The following is a 25731-nucleotide window of genomic DNA, read 5'->3' on the forward strand; positions in this document are numbered from 1 at the left end:
TACTGGTGTGGAGACTGCAATGTTCCTTTTTATAATTTCATGATGATGTTTTTAATGTAGCATAACATTGGTCAGATTAATTTTCCATTGTATTTCAGTTATGATCAGCTGTGTTACAATCTTTATCACTTTTTAGCTCCATGTTCTTTTAGTACTTCATGTACTTAAGTGTAGAAAGGATCTAGTACACAGCACTGTAAGTATGAACACGGGACTGGTAGGGACAAGGAGCCAGGTGGGAGCTATTAGGTAAGATTAAATCCAGTGTCTATTTGGGCTTACTCTACCACTGTACATGTTTAGTCACTGGTGTAGAGCTATGTAGTTTAGGTGGTGTGCAGAATCATAAAATTGCTTTGTCTCTCGATATGAACCCAGCAGGAGCCACTTTGATTAATAAGTACATTGAAAGACCTCATAATGGGATTCCATTCAGAAGATCTTTGGATCCAAATTTTATGTTGAATGAGTCCTTCTTAGCCTAAGGCTTTGCCAGCAAAAATTTGGAACTTCTACTGTTTATTTTTCCATACCTTTCTGCTACCCCTGTACAGGCATCTTTAAGACTATTCCATGGACCCGTTACTTTCTAAGCATTCTGAATACGGATATTTAACCATACCATAGTAAGCTGGTGGGCAGATCTCTACATCTCAGTTTGGTCTCAATTTATTTATTCAATTTGCCAGGCATTCAAGACATACAATAAGATTTCAGTTTGGTCAACTTTGTTTACTAAGGTAAAGGGATGACTTGAGAACATGTTATAAGTTCCTACATGGGGAACCAAAATGGACTCTTCAATCTAGCAGACACAGGTATGACAAAATGTGGGGGCTCGGTGTCGAAGCGCGATAAATCTGACTGGAAATGAGGTTAATTAATCATTGGAACAATTTACCCAGGGCTGTGGTAGCCTTTCCATCATTGACAATTTTAAGATTAAGATTGGATGTTTTTCTAAAATAAATATGCTCCAATGTAAACAAGAATAAATTCATGGAAGTTCTATGGTCTGTATTGTGCAGGAGGTCAGACTAGCTGATCACATAGTCCCTTCAGGCTTTATAATCTATGAATCTATTAGTAGCTGTGGTATTACCATACCATAGTAGTATTACCATAGCACCTGGGATCCCCAGTCATGGATCAGGACTCCGTTGTGCTAGACAATGTACAAACACAGACCATCATTTATTATTAATTATTATTATGGACCCACTGAGAATTGTACCCATTCATAGAGGGTCTGGTAAATAATCCAGGAAGAAATGGTCTCTGTGCTGAACAGCTTGCAATTTCATTTAAGCAATGTATAGCAAGCAAATGCAACAAACTGGAAGGAAGGATTACAAGGTTAACTGAAATGGCATTCGTGCTAAAACACACTGAAAACTACCATGGTGAAAAAAACATTTTTCTTGTGAAGGAAGTAAAACAAATGCTCAGTTCTCTCCATTTTAAAGTGGACAAGAGACAACTAGCTTTATGAAATCTAGAAACACTTGGGATACGTGTGGGCTAATGCTGGCTGTCAATTCATTAACAGTTAATCATGCTTTACATTTTGCTGGAGCACAAAGAACAGCTTTTGTACCACTGAGTAACCTCAAAGTGCATCCTCCATATGCTGACTGATTGACAATCAATGGTCATTGTTGATACAAAACTACAGCTGAGTTTGTTTTTTTCTTTTACAGGAACCCATTCATCTACACTATCAACTGATAAACTGCCCATATATGCTTAAATGTTTACTCACTTTGGACTATAAACTGTGCTTCATGTCTTCACAATCTAATTTAAAGACCATCTCTTACTCAAGCACAAGCAGGGATACTTGGGTTCAGGAAAGCAGAGTTATTGTTGAGACACAAACTATCAGACATAATTTGCTCATGTGGAAAAAGAATAAGAAAAAAGCTTATCTGTAACTTGTGACAGCCAGGCCATTAAATACTTGTGATCACCTTTTCCAATTGAGTCCAACTTTTTTTCTGGCAGACATTCTGTTTTCAAATATTAGTTTTAGACCTGTCAATATGTGCTTGTAAATGTATCTGCATAAAAGGCAGAGCCTGCAGATAATAAATCTTGTGAGTCACCCTCCTTATTTGGGGAGTCCTTCTCTAAATGCCTAGGTAAATAAGATACAATACAGTTTTGTGGGGGTTTCTGAAGGAATACCTTGAAGAGTTAATTTGACTGAAAACAGCCATCACATCTTCGTAAGAGAAGAGTTTTTCTTAAAGAATTTCAGTGAATTAGTTAAGGAAATGCCAAGAACGACAAATTAAAACAAAACGAATGTTAGGTATTTAGAATGCAACCCACTCAACCTCAAAGGTGATTTTGCCTGAAATGATGAGAAAAAAAGAGTTGTGGGTCTTTCCTCCCCTTCCTCAGGGGTTGAGAGGAGGTGGCAGGAAGTGGGGGAAGGCATCAGCTGGGTGCTTGTTGAGCCACAGCAAGCCACTGGTCCTGTGCCTCTGGGGTAGGTCACAAAAGCCCTGTTCCTCCACCCTGAGCCTCCTCTCATGCCTGAATTTACAGCTCCCACCTTTCTACCTGTTGGATTAATACAGGCTGGGATTTTTGCTATTGGCATTGCGCTAGTGACCTTTCTGAGAACTGGGAAGGAATTTTTCCCTCAGCACCGAAGTGGCCACGGTGGTGTGGTTTTTTTTTTGCCTTTTCCACAGCAGCTCAGGGACCCAGAGATGTAGATCAGGAGGTTAGGTTCAAACTGTCATGACCGAGCAGGTATCCATTGCAGGTACTTGTTCCACACATCAATGTCCTGTTCCCTGATAAAGCAGAATTTAAAGTAGACTTAGGGAAAGGCATCCCCTAAAGATGCTGGGGAGTGGAGTTGGGGCTCTTAATATTTGGCACAGTGAGGAGACAACCGCCCTTCCTCAACCTCTTAACCTTCATAAGAAGGGAGGGTGGAAGAGTCCCAGCAATAGCCTGGGACCTGGTTGGAGGAGTGGGGATCTAATGGCAGCTCTCTACCAAATGGAAACAATTAAGAAAGGAATCATGACCTGCACCGTATGAATTATTGCTGGTAGTTCTCAGATAAGTCAAGTTAATCAAGTTGTGACCTAATTGAATCACGTCCTCTGTTTCTTCCTGCATGTCCAAGACAATGTCACAGAGCATTTGATAAGAATTTGGTTGGCTAAAGTAAGGATCCATAGTAAAATGGAGTAAAATGGTATCTTGCTTAACAACCTGAATCACTATTAACATTTGTTAAGTACCCCAAGCTGCACTAAACAGAGCATAAAAGGCAGTGTACCTGCCCAATGGTACTTACCCTGATCTATGATTCAGTTATAAACCAAGAATAAAGGAGATTGAGTTTACCCTCATTAGAGAAAAGACTAAATCAATGATACAAGAAATTAATGTCTCTTCTGTAAAACATCTGTGTAAAAATGGCACCGTCTTACTCAACAGAACTACTCTCTAATCATTTAGTCCTGTTTACGTAGAATTGCCAACACAGCCATTGTGAGGACAGGGAACCAGTCTAATCCAAGAGAGACTGCAAGCGAAGGAGAGACCAAAAGGGATGCAGGGATGGAAGGGTGGTCCTGAGCATCCTGAGGTAAAGGCTGTTTTGCCTCCTCGATTTATTATTTTCTTCCTTCTTCCATGCAGAAGAATCAGAAAAGGGAAGGCCTGGTAAAGATGACTGACCTGCCTGCTCTATGCTTCCAGCAAGGACAGAAAAAAAAAAAAAAAGATAAGGAGAAGGAGGTGCAGGCATAGCTTTTGTAAATCAGAATAATGGACGGTTCTCTTTCTAGTTCCTGCATCTCTAGATGGAACCATAATAGCTTAGTGTACCATCATGACCTATAGGGAACAAAAAGAAAAGGAGTACTTGTGGCACCTTAGTCTCTAGTACACAAGTACTCCTTTTCTTTTTGCGAATACAGACTAACACGGCTGCTACTCTGAAATCTATAGTTGACTAGATTACTAGCCAGGATTGCTGTCAATTGTATTTGACTAGTTGCAGTCATATGGCTGACAGCCTTCCAGATTTAAAGCAGTCCCTTGACTGAAGGCCCTTATGACTAACTCTACAGTGTATTTTCTGCTGTTATAATCATCACATCACCAAAAATCATCACATCACTACCTTTAAAGCACAAAGCTAATCATGTAGTGGTAAAAACTATGTAAGAGAAACAATTAGACATTTTAATGGCAACTTGGTATGTGGAGGAGGAGAAGTGATTCAAAAATAAAGTTGGAAATCAGGGGAGAAGAGAAAAACAAAGAAACAAACAAGGCAGGCTTGTTGGGCTAAGTGCCCTTTTCCAAAGCATGGAAAACATTTTGATAGTAATCAATATCTGTAGCTGTTCACAAAGCAACTGAGAAAGGTCAGCCACTGCACCATCACATATTGCCTCCCTTATAACTTTCTTTCTTCCTGATGCTAAGGGATAATGCAATAATAACTTATTCATAGGGAACATTTTGCTGAAAAAATCATATGTGAAGATGAACTGCAAGACTCAAGGGAATTTTCTCTTATTTTGCAGTCACTGATATGCTTTGATCACGACAATGAAAGTTAGTTTTTGGCCTAACATTGACTGCTTGGGATTTTAAAAAGCTCTGTGATATCTTGTCATTTATTGTCATAACTTCTGAAAACCTAGAACAAATCCCACTAGGAAAAGAAGTCATTTTTTTGGACACATTCATTTTTAGATGAGACAAAAAAAGCAACATCCCCAAAATGTTGTTAAAGATTAATTTATCCATTTAGGCCCTTTTTAAATGCACTGTGGAAGCTTATGTCTTATTAAAACTAATTGACACATATATCTTGTTTAAACTAGTTTTATTCTAAATTCCTATTAAATATTATTTTTCTGTTCTCAGCAATATATGTTTAACTTTTGATGAAGATAACAATTAGAGAAGAAAAAATATGTACATTTGCTTCTGACCCAAAGTAACCATAATCTGCTTAAAATAGCAAACAAGGGTTGGTGACTATTTTTCACTCAGAAACTAATAATCTAATTATTCTTTTTTAAGTACTCATTGAAACCATTCACTCTACACTTCTCTGAAGAGAACAACATGAGTTTGCCCGTGAGACTAAATATCTTAGTAACATTAAAGTAACTTGACTTCAGTTGTGTTATTTTTGTGTAAATTATGTTGAAGTCAGTCACTCGATATTTATATGGAATGTTCACAGGAGGCATTTAGAACATATCTTTAACTTCATTTAATTTTGACTTTTCTTTTCACTCCATCCTTAAGAACATCCTGATGGGCTATTTGTTTAGCCAGCTTGGAAACTTACTAAATGAGCCATGAAACCCTGGAATACTGTAAAGTTAGAAGGGAGTTATCAGTGGCTGTGAACCAGAACACAGAAACATACAACTGGCTATACCAAAGATCACTAGTCTATTTACTGCAGTATCCTGTTTCTGACAGAGAAAGATATTGTAGCAGAAAGGGAGAAAAAAAACCCTGTAGGTGGACAATTATGTAATAACTTATATAACTTATGTAATAACTTATCAGGCAGTTTCTTCCCAACTGTAACAGAGCGCTAGGTAGGAAACCCTGAGCCAGTTCTCTGTTCATAGCAGATTGGAGCTTCCGAGGCAGACCTGTGCCTAATTTGTGGGTGGGGTAGGGCAAAAAGGCTAATTAAGCCATTAGCCAGAGCCCACAAATAGACACAGGAAAGAAATGAAAAGGGGGAAAGCAGGCAGTAAGAGAGAGAGAGATTGCTCTCCCCCTGCTTGTAAAGACGCTAGGTATTCTGTGAAGGTAGTGGGACTCAATAATAAACAAACTGCACAGGGTGTTGAACCAGCACGAGGGTCTCTGCATGGTTTGTAGACCGAGACAGATGTGGGATCAAGGAGGCCCTGTTACATCAACTGCATTGTTTATTGTTCGGCTTATGTCCTGGAACATGAGGGGTTTTACCCTTTCCAGTAGATCTGTATATAGTCTCGTTTAGGGCTGTCAAGCGATTAAAAAAAATAATCACGATTAATCGCACTGTTAAATAACAGAATACCATTTATTTAAATATTTTTGGATTTTTCTACATTTTCATTATATTGATTTCAATTACAACACAGAATACAAAGTGTAGAGTGCTTTTATATTTACTTTTTATTACAATATTTGCATTGTAAAAAACAAAAGAAATTGTATTTTCAATTCATCTAATACAGGTACTGTAATGCAATCTCTTTATCATGAAAGTTGAACTTACAAACGTCGAATTTTGAACAAAAAAAATCACTGCATTCAAAAATAAAACAATGTAAAACTCTAGAGCCTACAAGTCCGCTCAGTCATACTCCAGCAAATCGCTCAGACAAACAAGTTTGTTTACATTTGCAGGAGATAATGCTGCCTGCTTCTTGTTTACAATGTCACCTGAAAGTGAGAGCATTTAATGTTTGCACGGCACTGTTGTAACCAGCATCGCAGGATATTTATGTGCCAGATGCGCTAAAGATTCATATGTCCCTTCATGCTTCAAGCACCATTCCCGTGGATATGCATCCATGCTGATGATGGGTTCTGCTTGATAAAGATCCAAAGTAACGTGGACCGATGCATGTTCATTTTCATCCGAGTCAGATGCCACCAGCAGAAGTGGTGGTTTGGGTTCTGTAGTTTTCGCATCTGAGTGTTGCTCTTTTAAGACTTCTGAAAGCATGCTCCATACCTCATCCCTCTCAGATTTTGGATGGTACTTCAGATTCTTAAACCTTGGGTCAAGTGTGGAGGCTATTTTTAGAAATCTCACACTTTGCAAATCTTTGCATTTTGTCAAATCTGCAGTGACAGTGTTGGTAAATCAAACAACATGTGCTAGGTCATAATCCGAGACTGCTGTTACATGAAATATATGGCAGATTGCGGGTAAAACAGAGAAGGAGACATACAATTCTCCCCCAAGGAGTTCAGTCACAAATTTAAATAATGAACTTTTTTTAAACAATCGTCATCAGCATGGAAGCATGTCCTCTGAAATGGTGGCTGAAGCATGAAGGAGCATACAAATGTTTAGCATATCTGGCACTTAAATACCTTGCAATGCCATCTACAAAAGTGCCATGAGAATGCCTGTTAGCACTTTCAGCCCCCATCTTGCACCACTTCAGGCAGTTAACTTGTGCTGTGCGACTAATCCCACCTTTATTTCTTCTCTATTGGAGAGACTAAGCGATAAACTCCGAAGTAGAAGGGAGGAGGACCCACAGAGGGACACATCTCGAAGTGGAGCACCCACAGAGGGACACATCTTGAAGAACCTATGTTACTGCACAAGGTGAGTAACTTTCTATTCTCTGAGTGCTGTCCTTGTGAGTGCTCCCCTTTAGGTGACTTCAAAGCAGTGCCCTCCGGTAGAAGGAGGGGACTTTGGAGTTGAAGTCATGGCAGAAGACAGTGAGTCCAAAAGAAGCATCAGATGTTGCCTGTTGCTCTAATGCATAATGCTGTGTAAAGATATGGGCTGAGGTCCAGTTTGTAGCGCTACAGATGTCCATGATGGGTACGTTGTTAAGGAAAGCAATGGAGGTTGATAGGGCTCTGGTGGAAGTGTGCGAATCCCCATAGGAGGTTGTCGGTCACATTGATGACAGCATTGTTTTATGCAAGCAGATATCCGCTTGGAGAGCCTCTGTTTGGATATGGCACTCCCTTTGGAGTGTTTAGTGATGGAAACATACAGTTTGGGTGATTTACAAAATGGTCTTGTTCTGTCTATGCAAAAAGCCATTGCCTGCCATACATCGAGAATATGAAGTGTGGACTTAAGAGGCTTGGGATAGCATGTCAGTAGGTGAATGGATTGGTTCAGATGGAAGGCTGAGATGACTTTTGGTAAAAACTTGGGGTGCGTTCTCAGGGATACTTTATCTTTTAAAATAGATAGCGTATGAGGGGATCTGCCATGAGAGCACACAACTCTCCTACACTGCTGACAGATGTAATTGTCACTAGAAATGCCACCTTCGTATAATATTGAGCATGTAGCCATGAGTTCGAATGGGGAACTGGTGAGGGCCTGAAGGACTAGGCTGAGGTCCCATGGTGTAGTAGGATCAGGTAGTTCTGGGTACATGTTGGTGAGGCCTTTGAGGAAATGTTTGGTGAGTGGGCGAGCAAAGACAGAGTTGATCCACTTTGTGGTGAAATGCCGTGATAGCGGAGACGTATACTCTTATTGAACTCATGGAAAGGCCTGCCATTTTAAGATCTAAGAAGTAGTCTAATATTAAGGGTAAGGAGGCTGAAATGGATACCATCTGTTTTTGTTGGCACCAGGCACTGAATTGCTGGCACTTGTGTAGATCTGTGTGGCAGGTAGTTGCTCTACTACTATTTAATAATATGTTTTGTACATCTTCTGAGCAGGTCAACTCAGATCCCTTGAGCCATGGAGGAGCCATTTTCTCAGGTGGAATCTTTGAGGATACGGATGCAGGATGTGACCTGCACCCTGGGACAGCGGATGAGGCAGAACTGGGAGCATGTGTGGTGGATGCACTGCCAGGGGGAGAAGGTAAGGATACTAGATTTGTCAGGGCCATGTGGGGGCTATTAGGATTACTGTGGCTCTGCCCTGTCTGATCTTGTGGATCACTTGAGCCAGGAGGAGGGTAGGAGGGAAGGCATATAAGAGGAGAGCATTCCACTCGATGAGAAAGACTTCGCCTAGAGAATGTGTACTAAGACCTGCCATGGAGCAAAACCTGGGGCATTTGGTATTTCGCACAGTTGCAGAGAGGTCTATTGTTGGGAAACCCCACTCTTGGAATATGTGTAGTTGCGTAGTTGTTGTTGAGCTCTCACTCATGGTCCTGATCGAGTATGGTCTCCACCTGCCCGACTTTTTCTTTGTGAGAAAATAGTGGAAATAAAATACCCTCCATTTGTGTCTTGTTGGAACGAGTTCTACTGCTCCTAGATGTATGAGGTGGATAATCTCCCGACACAGTAGATGTTTGTGAGAGGGATCCCTGAAGAGAGACAGGGAGGGAGTGTGGGTAGGGGGTTTGAAAAGAAAACAGATGGTGTAACTAGTTTGTATGCATCTCTAGCATGCATCTGGTGGATGTGATGGTTTTCCAGATTGGATAAAATGGAACTAGGCAATCTCTGAATGGTCGGGAAAGAGAAGACATCTTCAGCACAAAAAGGCATGGGGTTGTTCGGCCCTCGACCAAGGCTTCAAATTTGTTGTCCCCCTGTCGATGGCTGCAATGCAGCTGCTGGAGGAGTAGGCTGTCCTCTCCTTGATAGCCTCTATTTGCGATCCTGTAACTCATACTGCCATTGTTGTTGTGAATATGTAGCGTGGCGGTAGCGTTGAGGGGCATAGTAACTCCACTGTCTTTTCTTGGATCTAGAGATCAGAGTGTTGCCTGTGAATCTTTGAGCATATGGAGAGAATTGTCAGTCTTTGACCGTGGATTGCATTTCCCTAAGGAAGTCGGAGAGATGGAGCCACGAGGCCCTTCTCATCACCACTGCGGTCGCCACTGATTTTGCAGCTGTATCCATAGAGTCCAGTGCAGCTTGGAGAGTTGTTCTAGAGATGAGCTGTCCCTCTGATACAATTGCTGTCAATTCTTCTTTTATAACTTCATAAATAAAGTCAATACATTTGGAAAAAAACTTTGTGTAATTATTGTAATCATATTTTGCCAGAAAGGCCTCAGAATTGGCTATCCAAAGATGTAAGCCTGGTGCCCAAAAAGATCGAGCCTTTTCCAGTCCTTATCATAAGGTGTTTTCTTGGGCTGCTGTTGTCTGCCACATTCATGGTCTGTGTTGACCATCAGTGAATTGGGTGTTGGATGGGAGAAGAGAAACTCTGTGTCCTAGGCTGGCACAAAATATTTTTTGTCAGACCTCTTGCGGGTTGGAGGAGCAGTTGCAGAGATCTGCCAAATAGTTTTGACAGGTTCCATTATAGTATAGTTCATAGGTAAATAGATTTAGGAAGAAGAGGATGGATTCCAAATGTCCACTAGTTTGTGCTTTGTCCCCTGGACAGAGGTGAAAGTAAGCTGGTCCAGTCTGACTCTACCGGATTCCCCAGGCCGGTGATTTAAAGCCCTGGGGTGGCGATTTAAAGGGCCTGGGGCTTTACATCGCAGCCTGAGCACCGGGGCTCTGGCAGCAGGGCTCTGGCGGCAATTTAAAGGGCCGGGAACCCCAGGCCCTTTAAATCGCAGGCCTGGGGGGGCCGGTACGCCGGAGTCCTGAGCAGATTTAAAGGGCCTGGGGATTTAAAGGCCCTGCCTCTTCCGGTTGAGGCCCTGCCCCCCCGCTCAGGACTCTGGTGTACCGGTAAGTCCTTTAAGTTACTTTGACCCCTGAATCTTTACCTCTTCCACAGAGATGTCCAGAGAACTCGCCACCCTTTTAAATAGTTCCTGGAATTGTCTGAAATCAGCCCTGATATTAGGGGGAGGAGGCAGCATGACGGTGTCATCTGGGGAGGATGACGACGGGTGAGTATATAGTGCCCTGGTCTCAGGGTTCTTCCTCCTCTTCATCTCCTTACCCTGCTGGTTCCAAAGATCCAGGTACCAAAGGTGCAGGTAATTGGTGTGTACTTAGTCTGGATGTTGTAGGCAATCCCTGTTGTGTGGGGTATGTCGCCCACAGATTCCAGTATGCTCATTGGGGTGAAAGGGACATAGGTGAGCCCCAGGGTTGGCTGTACCATTGTGAATGTCTGGGATCAGTATAATACACCCCCTGAGGGGATCCCATTTTGGATGTCTCATGGTGGGCAGGAGATTTTCGAGGGGAGTCTATTTTCCCTTCTTCATCCTCCTCCTCATCGCTCAAAAAAGGTGGAGCAGAACGTGATGGAGTTGTAAGAAGACTCTGTGCCGAATGTGCCGGGACACGTCGGTGAAGAGAATGGGAGAGTCACGTGTAGAACTGGATTAAGAGTTCTTTGTGCCATAGGAACTGCTGTGGTATCATCTATACTGGAGGCTGCATGATAGTCAGTACTGGGAACCGTGGTGTATATGTCAGCACCATAAGCTGTGCTGGTGTGTGCACTGAGTGCGCAGTGAGGGGGTCGAAGAGTTAGTCACTGTCTGCACCAGTGCCATGCCACTGTGTGCTGATTGCGGCTTTGGATGCATTGGAGTTGAGGCATGGGGTTTTGGTATTTCCATAGCTTTATCCTTTAGCCAAATGACACTTCACTTAAAAGTGAAAGATTAATGGTGCAATCTGAAGTTTATAAATCTGAGATGAGTCTGGGAAACTTTGATTTAAAGTAAATTCTCAATTCACTACCCTCCCCCCACACTGCAACAAAGTCTACATATAAATATATATATTTTTGAGTGTTTAAGAAAAGATATAGATATCCAGATCTCTAAACAAACAGAGAACACTAGCAGGACATGTTGTGCAATATATCTACAAATTGAAGTGCCTTGCAGATCCAGAACTCTGGAGAACCCTTCTCCCTTTTCTGGGGGCAATAGGATCCATGAAGCAACTTCCTTTAACTCCCCATATATGGTCTTGAGAAAAGAAGGGAAGAAACTGAAGACAGGAGGCAGCCAGAGACTTGAACTGGCAGGAGCAGATGAAAAAGCAGTTTAAGCAGCAGTTGTCTGACACCGATGATGACATCAGAGTGCTGTGTACAGTTTAAGCCAGGGTTGTCTGTCACTGATATCATCAGATTGCTTTGTACAGTTTTGACCCTGACTGTTCTTATAACAACTTGAATAATGGAGAGGAGATGACACAAAGCTGGGAGAGGTTACATGCACTTTGGAGGACAAGATTACAATTCAAAATGATCTTGATAAATTGGAGAATTGATCAGAAATCAAGATGATGAAATTCAATAAATTCAACAAATCAAATGCACAACTACGAAATGGGGAATAACTGCCTAGGCAGCAGTCCAGCAGAAAAGGATCTAGGTACTATAATGGATCACAAATTGTCATAACCATACAGCTAAGGGTAGCCTAGAATTCCTCCTTACCTGTAAGGGGTTAAGAAGCTCACATAAACTGGTTAGACCCTGACAAAAAGGACCAATGGGAAAGAAGATACTTTCAAATCTGGGGGAGGGAAGAAAGGCTTTGTTTGAGTTTTTTGTTGTGTGTGTTCTCTGGGGAAGCAGAGAAGCATCAGGTCAGAAAACTCCTCCTCCTAAAATCATCCTAAAATGAGTCTCAATATTGCAAAAAAAGTAAGTAAGTAAGGCAAGGTGCATTAGATTATCTTTTGTTTTTAGGTTGTGAATTTTCCCTATGCTTAGAGTGAGGTTTATCACAGTTTCTTGTAACTTTAAAGTTTTGCCTAGAGGGGAATCTTCTGTGTTTTGAATCTAATTACCCTGTAAAGTTACCTTCCATCCTGATTTTACAGAGGTGCTTCTTTTACTTTTTTTCTTTATAATAAAGTTCTGTTTTTTAAGAATCTGGTTTACCTATTTGGTTGGTATATTATTTTCAAGCCTCCCCAGGAAAGGGGGTGAAAGGGTTTGGGGGGATATTTTAGGGAACAGGAACTCCAAGTGGTCTTTTTCCCGAATCTCTGTCTTACTTACTTGGTGGTGGCAGCATTACCCATCAAGGACAAGGAAGGATTTGTGCCTTGGGGAAGTTTTTAACCTAAGATAGTAGAAATAAGTTTAGGGGTTCTTTCATGCAGGTCCCCACATCTGTATCCTAGAGTTCAGAGTGGGGAGGGACACGAATTGAATATAAGTCAACAACATTATGCTGTTGCAAAAAAGAACAAATGTCATTCTGGGATGTACTAACAGAAGTATTGCATGTAAGGGACAAGAACTAATTTTTTGCTTGACATGCACTAGTGAAGCCTCAGATGTTGTACCGTGTCCAGTTTCAGACTCTTTACTTTAGGAAAGATGTGAATAACCTGGAAAGAACCCAGAGGAAACCAAGAACAACAACAACAACAAAAGAGGTTTAGAAAGTATTACACATAAGGAAACGTTGAAAGAACTGGGTATGTTTAGTCTAGAGGAGAAAGCTGAGGGGGAATAGTAACAGACTTCAAATATGTAAAATATTGTTATAAAGAGGATGGTGATCAATTGTTCTCCATGCACAATGAGGGTAGGACAAGAAGAAATCAGCTAGGTTTGCAGCCAGGGAGATTTAGGGTAGATATCAGGAAAAAAAATCTAACTATAAAAATAGTTAAGAATTAAAACAGGATATTAAGGGAGTGGTGAAATTGCTGTCATTACAGGTTTTTAAGAAAAGGTTACACAAATGCCTGTCAGAGATGGTTTAGGTATTCTTAATCCTGCCTCAGCACGGGGGACGGACTAGATGACCTTGAGGTCCCTTCCAGCCATGCATTTCTGTGATTCTCTCTCCTGTGCAGATTGGCTGTTTACTTCAACTCCCTTCCATCCAGTCTCTTCACATCAGCCTTGCTCCACCTCTCTCCATGCTCCCGTCCTTGCCTTCTCTCATTTGCCCTATCCTCCCTCCCTTTTACGTCCCCTCTCTTTTTCTTTTTCTTTCCATTTAGCTAATTCTCTTCCAATACAATCCCACCAAAGGATTTAAACAAGAAGCTCTCCAAGCCCCACACCCCAAAAAATCATGAAACTAACATGATGTTAGTTAACTATCAATGTTAATTTTGCTTGTGTTACATCCTTTCCTCCCTAATCTTCATCTCTCTTCTCTCTTTAGACTTAGGGCTTGTCTACAGAGACATACACAGTTTTCAGCAAATTGGGGTGTAAATCTATCCTGTATTAGCATGCTGCACACTAAGCGTCCATCTGGACTCTGCTGCTACACACAGTTTATAGACTCGTAGACTTTAAAGTCAGAAGGGATCATCATGATCATCTAGTCCAGGGATCGGCAACCTTTGGCATGCGACCCACCAGGGAAATCAGCTGACGGGCTGGGACAATTTGTTTACCTGCAGCTTCTGCAGGTTCGGCCAATTGCAGCTCCCACTGGCAGCGGGGCTCTGGCCAACGGGGCTGCGGGAAGGTGGCCAGCACATCCCTTGGCTCGCGCTGCTTCCTGCAGCCGACATCGACCTGGGATGGTGATCCATGGCCAGTGGGAGCTGCGATTGGCCGAACTGCGGACGCTGCAGATAAACAAACTGTCCAGGCCCACCAGCAGCTTTTCCTGGTGGGGCGCGTGCCAAATGTTGGCGATCCCTGATCTAGTCTGAACTCCTTCACATTGTAGGCCACAGAACCTCCCCTACTCACTCCTGTACTGGATCCCTAACCTCTGGTTGTATTAATGAAGTCTCAAATAATGATTTAAAGACTTCAAGGTACAGAGAATCCACCATTTACTCTAGTTTAAAGCTTCAAGAGACCCATGCCCCACACTACAGTTCCTTAGTACACTTCAATCTACTTCCATTTCAAAGCAGGGTAGATAAAAGTACACTAAGGAACTGTTAGTGCAAAGCAACAGCATCCAGATGGAAACTTTACCCCAATTTGCTACAGACTAAACGTCTTTCTAGACAATCCTTAAAGGACCAGATTTTTACATAGAATATGCACTTAACTCCCATTAGGTGTCTAATTCCCTTTAAAAATAGTGCCCTAAGCTCACTGGGGCAGGTATTGTCTATTACTTCATGTTCGTATAGTGCCCAGCACAAAAGTGTCCTGTTCTTGGTTGGCCTGTAGGTATTGCTTTAGTTTTTATTTATTATTCACTTTATTTATTATTATATTTAAAGGAAAAATCCATAAAATGTGACTTTAGTATTCTAATATAATACTGTTGGTTTTTACACTGGACATTTAATAAAATTATGAAACAGGTGAGGTTTATATTTATGGTAAATTGTTAAGGTCAAATAGTGCCTTAGAAATACTCACAAAGATTTGTGTGCACAAATTTTAGGGCAGAATCATGTTTAAAGGGAACATACGCATATAGAGCAAGTATAAAATGTCTGACAATGTAAGTGATTAAAATAGTCTGCACAGTTTTTATTTTTTGTATTCAAGGAGAAACATTTGCAAATGTGTGAATTATACAAATGTATATAACATCAATCAAAGAATTATACTGAAATTGGGATAAAATAAATAAATAGGGCTGTCAAGAGATTAAAAAAATTAACCACACTGTTAAATAATAATAGAATACCGTTTAAATATTTTTGGATGTTTTCTATATTTTCAAATATATTGATTTAAATTATGTCACAGAATAGAAAGTGTACAGTGCTCACTTTATATTTATTTTTGATTACAAGTATTTGCACTGTAAAAAAAATAAAAGAAATCATGTTTTTCAATTTACTGAATACAAGTACTATAGTGCAATCTCTGTCGTGAACTTACAAATGCAGAATTATGTACAAAAACTGCATTCAAAAATAAACCAATGTAAAATTTTAGAGCCTGCAAGTCCACTCAGTCCTACTTCTTGTTCAGCAAAATGCTCATACAAACAAGTTTGTTTACATTTGCAGGAGATAATGCTGCCTGCTTCTTGTTTGCAATGTCACCTGAAAGTGAGAACAGGCGTTCCCATGGCACTTTGTAGCCAGCGTTGCAAGATATTTACAAGCCAGATGCACTAAAGATTCATATATCGCTTCAGCTTCAACCACCATTCCAGGGAACATGCATCCATGCTGATGACGGGTTCTGCTCAATAACAATCCAAAGCACTGCAAAGCGATGCATGTTCATTTTCATTATCTGGGTAAGATGCCACCAGCAGAAGGTTGAGTTTCTTTTTTTAGGGTTCTGTAGTTTCTGCAATGGAGTGTTGCTTTTTTAAGATTTCTGAAAGCATGCTCCATACCTCGTCCCTCTGAGATTTTGGAAGGCACTTCAGATTCTTAAACCTTGAATCAGGTGGTGCTGTAGTTATCTTTAGAACTCTCACATTGTTACCTTCTTTGCGTTTTGTGAAATCTGCAGGGAAAGTTTTCTTAAAATGACCAACATGTGCTGGGTCACCATGAGACTGCTATAACATGAAATATATGGCAGAATGTGGGTGAAACAGAGACATACAATTCTCCCCCAAGGAGTTCAGTCACAAATGTAATTAACACATTTTTTTTTTAACGAGCATCATCAGCATGGAAGCATGTCTTTTGGAATGGTGGCCGAAGCATGAAGGGGCATACGAATGTTCAGTAAATCTGGCATGTAAATACCTTGCAATGCTGGCTACAAAAGTGCCACGTGAACGCCTGTTCTCACTTTCTGGTGACATTGTAAATAAGAAGAGAGCAGCATTATCTCCTATAAACGTATACAAACTGTTTGTCTTAGTGACTGGCTGAACAAGAAGTAGGACTGAGTGGACTTGTAGGCTCTGAAGTTTTATATTGTTTTGTTTTTGAGTTATAAAACAAAATATATCTACATTTGTAAGTTGCACTTTTACGACAAAGATTGCACTTCAGTACTTGAATGAGATGAATTGACAAATACTATTTCTTTTATCATTTTTACAGTGCAAATATTTGTAATAAAAATAATATACACTTATTTCAATAACAAGACAGAATACATATTTTCTATGTGGTTAAGACTACAAAATATCTAAAATGCTGTTCTAAAATAAGCTAAATCCTGCATTTAGAATCAATGGGAGTTTTGGGTGAGCAGAGAATGCATGATGTGGCACTAGGGGTGAAATTCAGCCCGCAATCAAGTCAATAGTAGCTTTGTCATTAACCTGAATGAAACAAATACTTATTTTCAGTTGGTATTTTTGTCTCTTCACTCTTCATTATTCCCTTTTAAAGTGACTTCCACACAGAAATGATCACTCACTATGTCTTTTTTAAAAAAAATGAGGTCTTTCCCTTCATTTTACACCTTTGTCATGAGTTATGTAGTCTCTCTCTTTCCTTAGATATAAATGTAACTTTTTTTGCTTGTTCTCAAATTTGTTTACAGTAGTTATAATACACATATACTGTATTTTAATTATTCATTAATAAATGCAACATTATTAGTAATGGTGTTAAGTTAATGCAGACTGGCAAAACAGGAAAAGAAAAAATGTACTGGATAAAAATTAACAACTAAAGACACAAAAGTTTTGCAGTCATTTCTTTTTATAAAGTGCCATATTACTCTGAAAAATGGATGTGTACAAATGCACCTTTACACTAAATAGATCTGCTTCCTGCACATGGGTACATTTACAGACAGATCTGCTGATTTCAGGAACAAAAGTGCCTTTTATTATTGCTTCTTACCATATTAGCATTTTACAGCCAGTGTTGCCAAGATGGAGTGAGCTGGACTCTATTCCATTTATTATCAACATCATCAAATCAGTTACATCCATGCAAAATTACTGAAGAAAATATGTTTCCCACAGGTGTTATGGGGGGAGGCAGGAGGATTCATAATTTGAGAAGTGAGATAGCACGAGTGTAAATGAAGGCCAAGTCTGAGGCTTGCCGAGTCTTTATTATTAGAAATGATGACTGAGAAGGAAAGACCCCAGCTCAACTCTATGATCACGGGGGGAGTTTATAGGGGTTATATTTGAGATATCTTTTTTCTTGCAAAATGAACACCTTTGATATCAGTGAGAAAAACATGGAACCCTAAAATAAGATTCTTACAGAATTACTCTTCAGAGAAGAACCACATTTTATACATGAATTAATGACATTTTCAGCTCCTCCAGGATTAGTGAAGCTATAGAATAGTTCTTTTTATATATTCAGTTCAGTTGGAAAGGTCACAATTTTTTACATTTTTATTCTTGGCAGAGCTTAGAATATCTTATTTAAGTTCTCTCTTCTCCCAACTGAAAACACAAATATCACAAATTTTTCTTCCCACTAGTGGTAGAGTCCCCTCAAAAGCCACATGCTTTTGTAAAACTAGCCACTTGGTTTAAAACATCTGAAGAATAAAAGTCCAAACCAGTTATAATGTATTTTCCAGAAATTCACCGCTAAGCACTGAAGAGTAAAAAGATATTCTATGTCTAAATATCCAGCAAGTCTGAAGGAAGATTAAGTAGTAGGGTTTAAACAAAATAAAAATGGGATTTCCCACTGTAATGTGACTTCTAGGAAATGCAAGGGCAAATATCCAGTGAAGTCCTATATACTTTCATGGGAGTTACATACACACATCTGAGGACAGATTTTGGCCATAATGCTTAATCTTGTTCATCTGAATACAATCGACAGATCAGCTAATTTTTCCCTAGCTATTGTATTATTTGGGTAGAATTACTTATTTCAGTTGCCCAAATTTAAGCTGCCACATTTGAAAATTTTAGCATGGGATTTCAGGAAAAATAGATGCACGGATATATCTCATTACACTTGCTGTTGTCCATGACCAATCTTTATACTGATGTGCTAGTGGTAATGTCTTATTATAGTAGCATTGCATAAATGACTTAGGAAAATGAACAATTTTAACTTATTCTGTATTATTCTACAAATAATTAAATATTAAATAATTAAATATTCTACAAATAATTAAAATGTGCTGTAGTTAAAGTTTAAAAAAATTAAGTTATGTAATAAAGTTATGCTTTAAGAGCAGTTTGCATCTACTATACAGCAAATCCTGATAATTAAAGAATTAAAGCTTGTTTCTGGCAATATGGATCTATTTGCTTTAGCTGTGTGGTAAATGGCTAAGTAGTACTGATAAGTCAAGGCAATTTGATTATTCCCTGGAGGCACAGTGTGATGTTCTGTCCATCTCTTCTCCCTACCTGCTTCTCTACTTACATGTTATTTTGAAAAAACAAAATTTCTTAAAAAAAAAAAAAATTACAAGTCAGAAACATTGGCTGGCTGGTAATAATACAATTTAGGACCCAAAGGAGATTTGGGGGATTCCTTTAATCAGAGATACAAAGCTTATTTTGAAAGTTTCTAGCTTCTTGTCTGCTAAACTGCAATATTCTACTAAAAAGCTTAGTCTCTAGATTTCAGAATGATGCAAACTTTGGCATCACCAGTGACAACCATACAAGTTTTTTATTTTAATATTTTTCAAACATGGACCTGCCCAATTTCATGTAGTTTTTTTGCGCATGTGTAAAATGTGGGTGTTTTTTTTCTTCCTCAGTTTGTTTTTTAAACAGGGAGAAGAACATTTTATATGCATACCTAAATAACAATCAATCCAAATGTGATTTTATAAGAATTGTGAACTAACAGGTTGGAACAAGGGACTGCAAATCAATAGCTCTCGATGAGAAAATAATTCAATCTGTTTCTAAACTGTCGATTTACCTGTCATTCTCTGTTATAGGATCAAAACACACAGTCTATTTTATCAATGAGCACTTGGGGGAAAAACAACACTGAAAAGATTGAAGCAAAAAACAATAATGTTGTATCACTGTTTTGTTAGTCTTTACTTACCAAGAACATAGTTCGGAAGTTGCTCAGATCACCAAAAAATTCCTCTATAGTTGTTGCTTTGGGATCAAAGATAAAGTACTCTCCCAAATTCTCATATAACTTGGTCATGTTGTTATGTATGTTGGACAACTTTTCATACTGGTCTCGGGCACTCTTAGCAAAGCTGTAAGTTTGTGTTAAGGAAGATCATGTAAATATAACCATCTCAGTGTTAAAGCAAACAACAAAATAACACAAAAGTTAAAATATATTCTCATTTAATCAATATTGCTCTATAATCCAACCTGATATTTACTGATTTTATGGGGGTGGGGGAGAATTATATGTAGTCAGGAACATTTCATCATTGGTTTGCAAACTTCCCCTTGTTATGGCCTCTCATTTAATGGTGAAAATCCTCCTGCTTAGTTACCTGAAAAAAGTAATACCAGACAGTATTAAAGACAAGATGAAACAATCCTGCCATAATGCAATGACTCCTGAGCCCCATTTTTCCTCTATAATGTTTATGTGCTCTCCATGGGTGTAGGATTTTATATCCATTTGCACTGAATTGCATCTAATTGCCCATATCCACCTATGGAACTAATCTCTCACTTTGCAGTTTGATTACATCCTTCTATGTGTTTAATATAGCTCCTATTTTGAACATTGATGAATTTATACCAAATACCCCCAAATTAAAGACAAAGTAGCAATTTAGGGTGCAGAGAGGTAAGGATTTTTCACTTTTTTTTCTTTTAAAGATTAATTGATTTAAAAAAAAACTTCTTGAACTCCTAAGAGTTCTGGACTAGCAGGAAGCATCAAGCATAACAAGACAAGCATTACTGCCTAAAGAAAGACTAGATGCTTTACAACTGTGGCAGAAGTGGCTTGCTGGACCGCATTTGAGAATCACTACTTGAAATGGGCAATATTTACAACAATGAACATAAAAATAGCTAGTGAAAATTGATACTTTAAATTAACCCTTAAGCTGTCAATAAGACACTCTCATTCATTTGAAGTTAGAGATTCAAAAAACAAACACACACACTGTCCCTGGATGTGGTAGAAAACATGAGTGATATAAACAACAAAGAATTAAACATGAAATGTAAATTGTCAATCTCTCCTCAAAAGCAGATTAGGAATGAAATGGTAGGGATGTATATAGGACTCAAGAATGCACAGTATCTGCCCGTCGTTTAAAATGTCACAAGTCTGTTGTACGCTCAAGTATGCTGCATATACTTATTAATAACTGAAGAGGGGCTAGAAATCAAGTAGCGATCCACTTGACCTTCGCAATAGTTTTCATTAGAAATTTGGTACAACTATCACTTCACATGAAAGGAAGTCATTTTATATGTAAACACAAAATAATCTCTCTTCAGAAAAACATATCTGAGAATATTTAACTGTTAACACACGTTATTAAGGGAAGAATTGAGAGAGTTCCCCCATTGTTTCAAAGGTTATTAACAGCTTCAATACACTTCTCTCTTTTGTTGTTTGTTTTAAGATCAGGCACACACTACATTTAAAACTGTTAGCCCATGGTTAAACAAGTTCCTCTGATCCAGAACTTCAGTTGATGAAATTGCTGTGCTGTACGTAAAACAAAACAAAACAAAAAAACAACCAATCCACAAACCAAACAATCCGACAGAGAAGTAATCAAGTTGTGACACCCATAAATAACGGTAAGAGAATCCAGGCTGAAATTCTATTCTTAACATTTCCATTATACTTAGGTATGGGTGATACCTCAAAAGCCTATGCAATCTTAGAAGTCTTATGCAATGCAATACCAAAGTGTAAAGATGCTCTATCGAAAACAGTTCTAATATTTTGATTGAATTTTCCTTGTTTGTGACTAAGTGAGGGAATCAAACTTAAATAAAGTATTCTAAGAACAACATGGAGAAGTCCATGCAAGAGAGACCACCTCTTTCTAGGCAACCTATTTTTCCAAATCATCTCAAACATATCAATTCTGTTTCATATTTCTTTGAAGACTTTCCGTGGCTTTTAAGACAAATTTTACTGTAAATCATATGCAAATATTTTTTGGAATGAGGGGAAATAACCAAGGAAGGTTTATTCCCTACAAAGCTTGCTGGTACATCAAAGATATGTTTTCCTGCCGTCTGTACATTACTGCTACAACTTAATGAGTACGACACTCACAGGTTTGAAATAAGTACTGGATTTATTGATAAACTGTGTCCAATTTGGAGCACCTACACTCTTTTGGTCTAATCCTGGGAATTTCTACATTTTTAATCTTCAAAATCCTGAGTGTTATGCAGTATATAAAGTATTACAGAAGAAAATAATTCCACAAATGTACAAACAGAAACATAACCTCTTTTTCCATCACTGACAAGATATTTTAGAGGTATAAGCAGTATATCAAAATGCTAGAATGCACGTTTCCTTATCAAAACAAACCAAAAATAAAATCACTATTATCTACAAAACAAAACAAAGCAAAAAAGAGAGGAAAATTGGTTAGATTACAAGGTGATGAGACATACTCACAAAGTTCATTTACAACAGAAATCTGGGCATAAAAAACAAAACATCGAAGAAGCAAATGGGATATCTATGGTGAGTTTTTTGCTTCTGGTGCTTACGTTCCACCGTGCCCTGCCTATACATTTATGTATAATTTTTATCAGGAAAAAATGACTAAGACAACTTAAACTACCCAAGATTTTCTTTATAAGGTCTTGAAATGTTCAGGTTGCTCTTTGTGTTTTGTGGAGTGCTAGATAATGTTTTTACCTGCTAGCTTCTAACATCCATTGACATAAAAAAATATAATCAGTAAGATAGGGGAAAAGGTACATCTTAATGTAGTGTAAACTAATCACAATTTAAAAATAGGAAAAACTTCCATGCTAACCCTAAACTAGAGGTTGTGAGCATTTTTTAGGTACATGTATATCAGCAATGCCTACTGCTTTCCAATTCAGTTGTCCACAATCTACCCACAGTGGAGCTTGGATGGTTACAAACTCATTTTACAGATTTCAGAGTAGCAGCCGTGTTAGTCTGTATTCACAAAAAGAAAAGCAGTACTTGTGGCACCTTAGAGACTAACAAATTTACTAGAGCATAAGCTTTCGTGAGCTACAGCTCACTTCATCGGATGCATTTGGTGGAAAAAACAGAGGAGAGATTTATATACACACACAGAGAACATGAAACAATGGGTTTATCATACACACTGTAAGGAGAGTGATCACTTAAGATAAGCCATCACCAGCAGCAGGGGAGGGAAAGGAGGAAAACCTTTCATGGTGACAAGCAAGGTGACAACCTATCCTGAAGGACGACCCATCACTCTCACAGATCTTGGGAGACAGGCCAGTCCTTGCTTAGAGACAGCCCCCCAATCTGAAGCAAATACTCACCAGCAACCACACACCACACAACAGAACCACTAACCCAGGAACCTATCCTTGCAACAAAGCCCGTTGCCAACTCTGTCCACATATCTATTCAGGGGATACCATCATAGGGCCTAATCACATCAGCCACACTATCAGAGGCTCCTTCACCTGCGCATCTACCAATGTGATATATGCCATCATGTGCCAGCAATGCCCCTCTGCCATGTACATTGGCCAAACTGGACAGTCTCTACGTAAAAGAATGAATGGACACAAATCAGACGTCAAGAATTATAACATTCAAAAACCAGTCGGAGAACACTTCAATCTCTCTGGTCACTCGATTACAGACCTAAGAGTGGCTATCCTTCAACAAAAAGCTTCAAAAACAGACTCCAACGAGAGACTGCTGAATTGGAATTAATTTGCAAACTGGATACAATTAACTTAGGCTTGAATAGAGACTGGGAATGGATGAGTCATTACACAAAGTAAAACTATTTCCCCATGTTATTTCTCCCCTCCACCCCACCCCCCACTGTTCCTCTAATATTCTTGTTAACTGCTGGAATTAGCCTACCTTGCTTCAGAGTAGCAGCCGTGTTAGTCTGTATTCGCAAAAAAAAAGGAGTACTTGTGGCACCTTAGAGACTAACCAATTTATTAGAGCATAAGCTTTCGTGAGCTACAGCTCACTTCATCGGATGCATTTGGTGGAAAAAACAGAGGAGAGATTTATATACACACACAGAGAACATGAAACAATGGGTTTATCATACACACTGTAAGGAGAGTGATCACTTAAGATAAGCCATCACCAGCAGCAGCGGGGGGAAAGGAGGAAAACCTTTCATGGTGACAAGCAAGGTAGGCTAATTCCAGCAGCTAACAAGAATATGATATTTCCAGAATATGATATGGAATTGGCCTACCTTGCTTGTCACCATGAAAGGTTTTCCTCCTTCCCCCCACCTGCTGCTGGTGATGGCTTATCTTAAGTGATCACTCTCCTTACAGTGTGTATGATAAACCCATTGTTTCATGTTCTCTGTGTGTGTGTGTGTATATAAATCTCTCCTCTGTTTTTTCCACCAAATGCATCCGATGAAGTGAGCTGTAGCTCACGAAAGCTTATGCTCTAATAAATTTGTTAGTCTCTAAGGTGCCACAAGTACTCCTTTTCTTTTTGCGAATACAGACTAACTCGGCTGCAACTCTGAAGCAAGGTAGGCTAATTCCAGCAGTTAACAAGAATATTAGACTCTCTCTTCAAAGTTCTTTTCAACTTTCCCTTACGGTACTTGTTGACTATCGGTCTCGTGCCAGTATTTAACCTTAGATGGAGTTTACCACCAGCTTTGGGCTGCATTCCCAAGCAACCCGACTCCAAGAAGACCTGGTCCCGGCGCGCCGGGGGCCGCTACCGGCCTCACACCGTCCACAGGCTGTGCCTCGATCAGAAGGACTTGGGCCCCCGAGAGCGGCACCGGGGAGTGGGTCTTCTGTACGCCACATTTCCCGCGCCCCACTGCGGGACGGGGATTCGGCGCTGGGCTCTTCCCTGTTCGAAGAATATTAGAGGAACAGTGGGGGGTGGGGTGGGGGGGAGAAATAACATGGGGAAATAGTTTTACTTTGTGTAATGACTCATCCATTCCCAGTCTCTAATCAAGCCTAGAGTTAATTGTATCCAGTTTGCAAATTAATTCCAATTCAGCAGTCTCTCATTGGAGTCTGTTTTTGAAGCTTTTTTGCTGAAGGATAGCCACTCTTAGGTCTGTAATCGAGTGACCAGAGAGATTGAAATGTTCTCCAACTGGTTTTTGAATGTTATAATTCTTGACGTCTGATTTGTGTCCATTCATTCTTTTACGTAGAGACTGTCCAGTTTGGCCAATGTACATGGCAGAGGGGCATTGCTGGCACATGATGGCATATATCACATTGGTAGATGCGCAGGTGAAGGAGCCTCTGATAGTGTGGCTGATGTGATTAGGCCCTATGATGGTATCCCCTGAATAGATATGTGGACAGAGTTGGCAACGGGCTTTGTTGCAAGGATAGGTTCCTGGGTTACAAAGTAGCAGCCGTGTTAGTCTGTATTCGCAAAAAGAAAAGGAGTACTTGTGGCACCTTAGAGACTAACAAATTTATTATAGCATAAGCTTTCGTGAGCTACAGCTCACTTCATCGGATGCATTTCGATGAAGTGAGCTGTAGCTCACGAAAGCTTATGCTATAATAAATTTGTTAGTCTCTAAGGTGCCACAAGTACTCCTTTTCTTTGTTCCTGGGTTAGTGGTTCTGTTGTGTGGTGTGTGGTTGCTGGTGAGTATTTGCTTCAGATTGGGGGGTGTCTGTAAGCAAGGACTGGCCTGTCTCCCAAGATCTGTGAGAGTGATGGGTCGTCCTTCAGGATAGGTTGTAGATCCTTGATGATGCGTTGGAGAGGTTTTAGTTGGGGCCTGAAGGTGATGGCTAGTGGCGTTCTGTTATTTTCTTTGTTGGGCCTGTCCTGCAGTAGGTGACTTCACCTGCGCATCTACCAATGTGATATATGCCATCATGTACCAGCAATGCCCCTCTGCCATGTACATTGGCCAAACTGGACAGTCTCTATGTAAAAGAATGAATGGACACAAATCAGACGTCAAGAATTATAACATTCAAAAACCAGTCGGAGAACACTTCAATCTCTCTGGTCACTCGATTACAGACCTAAGAGTGGCTATCCTTCAACAAAAAAGCTTCAAAAACAGACTCCAACGAGAGACTACTGAATTGGAATTAATTTGCAAACTGGATACAATTAACTTAGGCTTGAATAGAGACTGGGAATGGATGAGTCATTACACAAAGTAAAACTATTTCCCGATGGTATTTCTCCCCCCCACCCCCCACTGTTCCT

The 25731-nt window shown here is 39.7% G+C and overlaps 1 protein-coding gene and 1 long non-coding RNA gene across 8 annotated transcripts in view; one reads left to right on the plus strand and one right to left on the minus strand.

Annotated features, from left to right (window-relative positions):
- Positions 1 to 25731, minus strand: part of DIAPH2 (diaphanous related formin 2) — an 835399-nt gene that overhangs the window by 193656 nt on the left and 616012 nt on the right. For all 7 annotated transcript variants that reach the window (XM_038415147.2, XM_043492689.1, XM_038415148.2 and 4 more), the window contains one exon: positions 19438 to 19602. In XM_038415147.2, coding sequence (XP_038271075.1) covers positions 19438 to 19602 — 165 coding nt within the window. The remainder of the gene's footprint in view (positions 1 to 19437; positions 19603 to 25731) is intronic.
- LOC122455879 lies at positions 3117 to 24390 on the plus strand. Its single transcript, XR_006274384.1, has 3 exons — positions 3117 to 3127; positions 7469 to 7471; positions 24084 to 24390. It is a non-coding gene; the product is annotated as an uncharacterized LOC122455879 (long non-coding RNA).

This window comes from Dermochelys coriacea, chromosome 9 (genome assembly GCF_009764565.3).
Source record: "Dermochelys coriacea isolate rDerCor1 chromosome 9, rDerCor1.pri.v4, whole genome shotgun sequence".
NCBI lineage: Eukaryota > Metazoa > Chordata > Testudines > Dermochelyidae > Dermochelys > Dermochelys coriacea.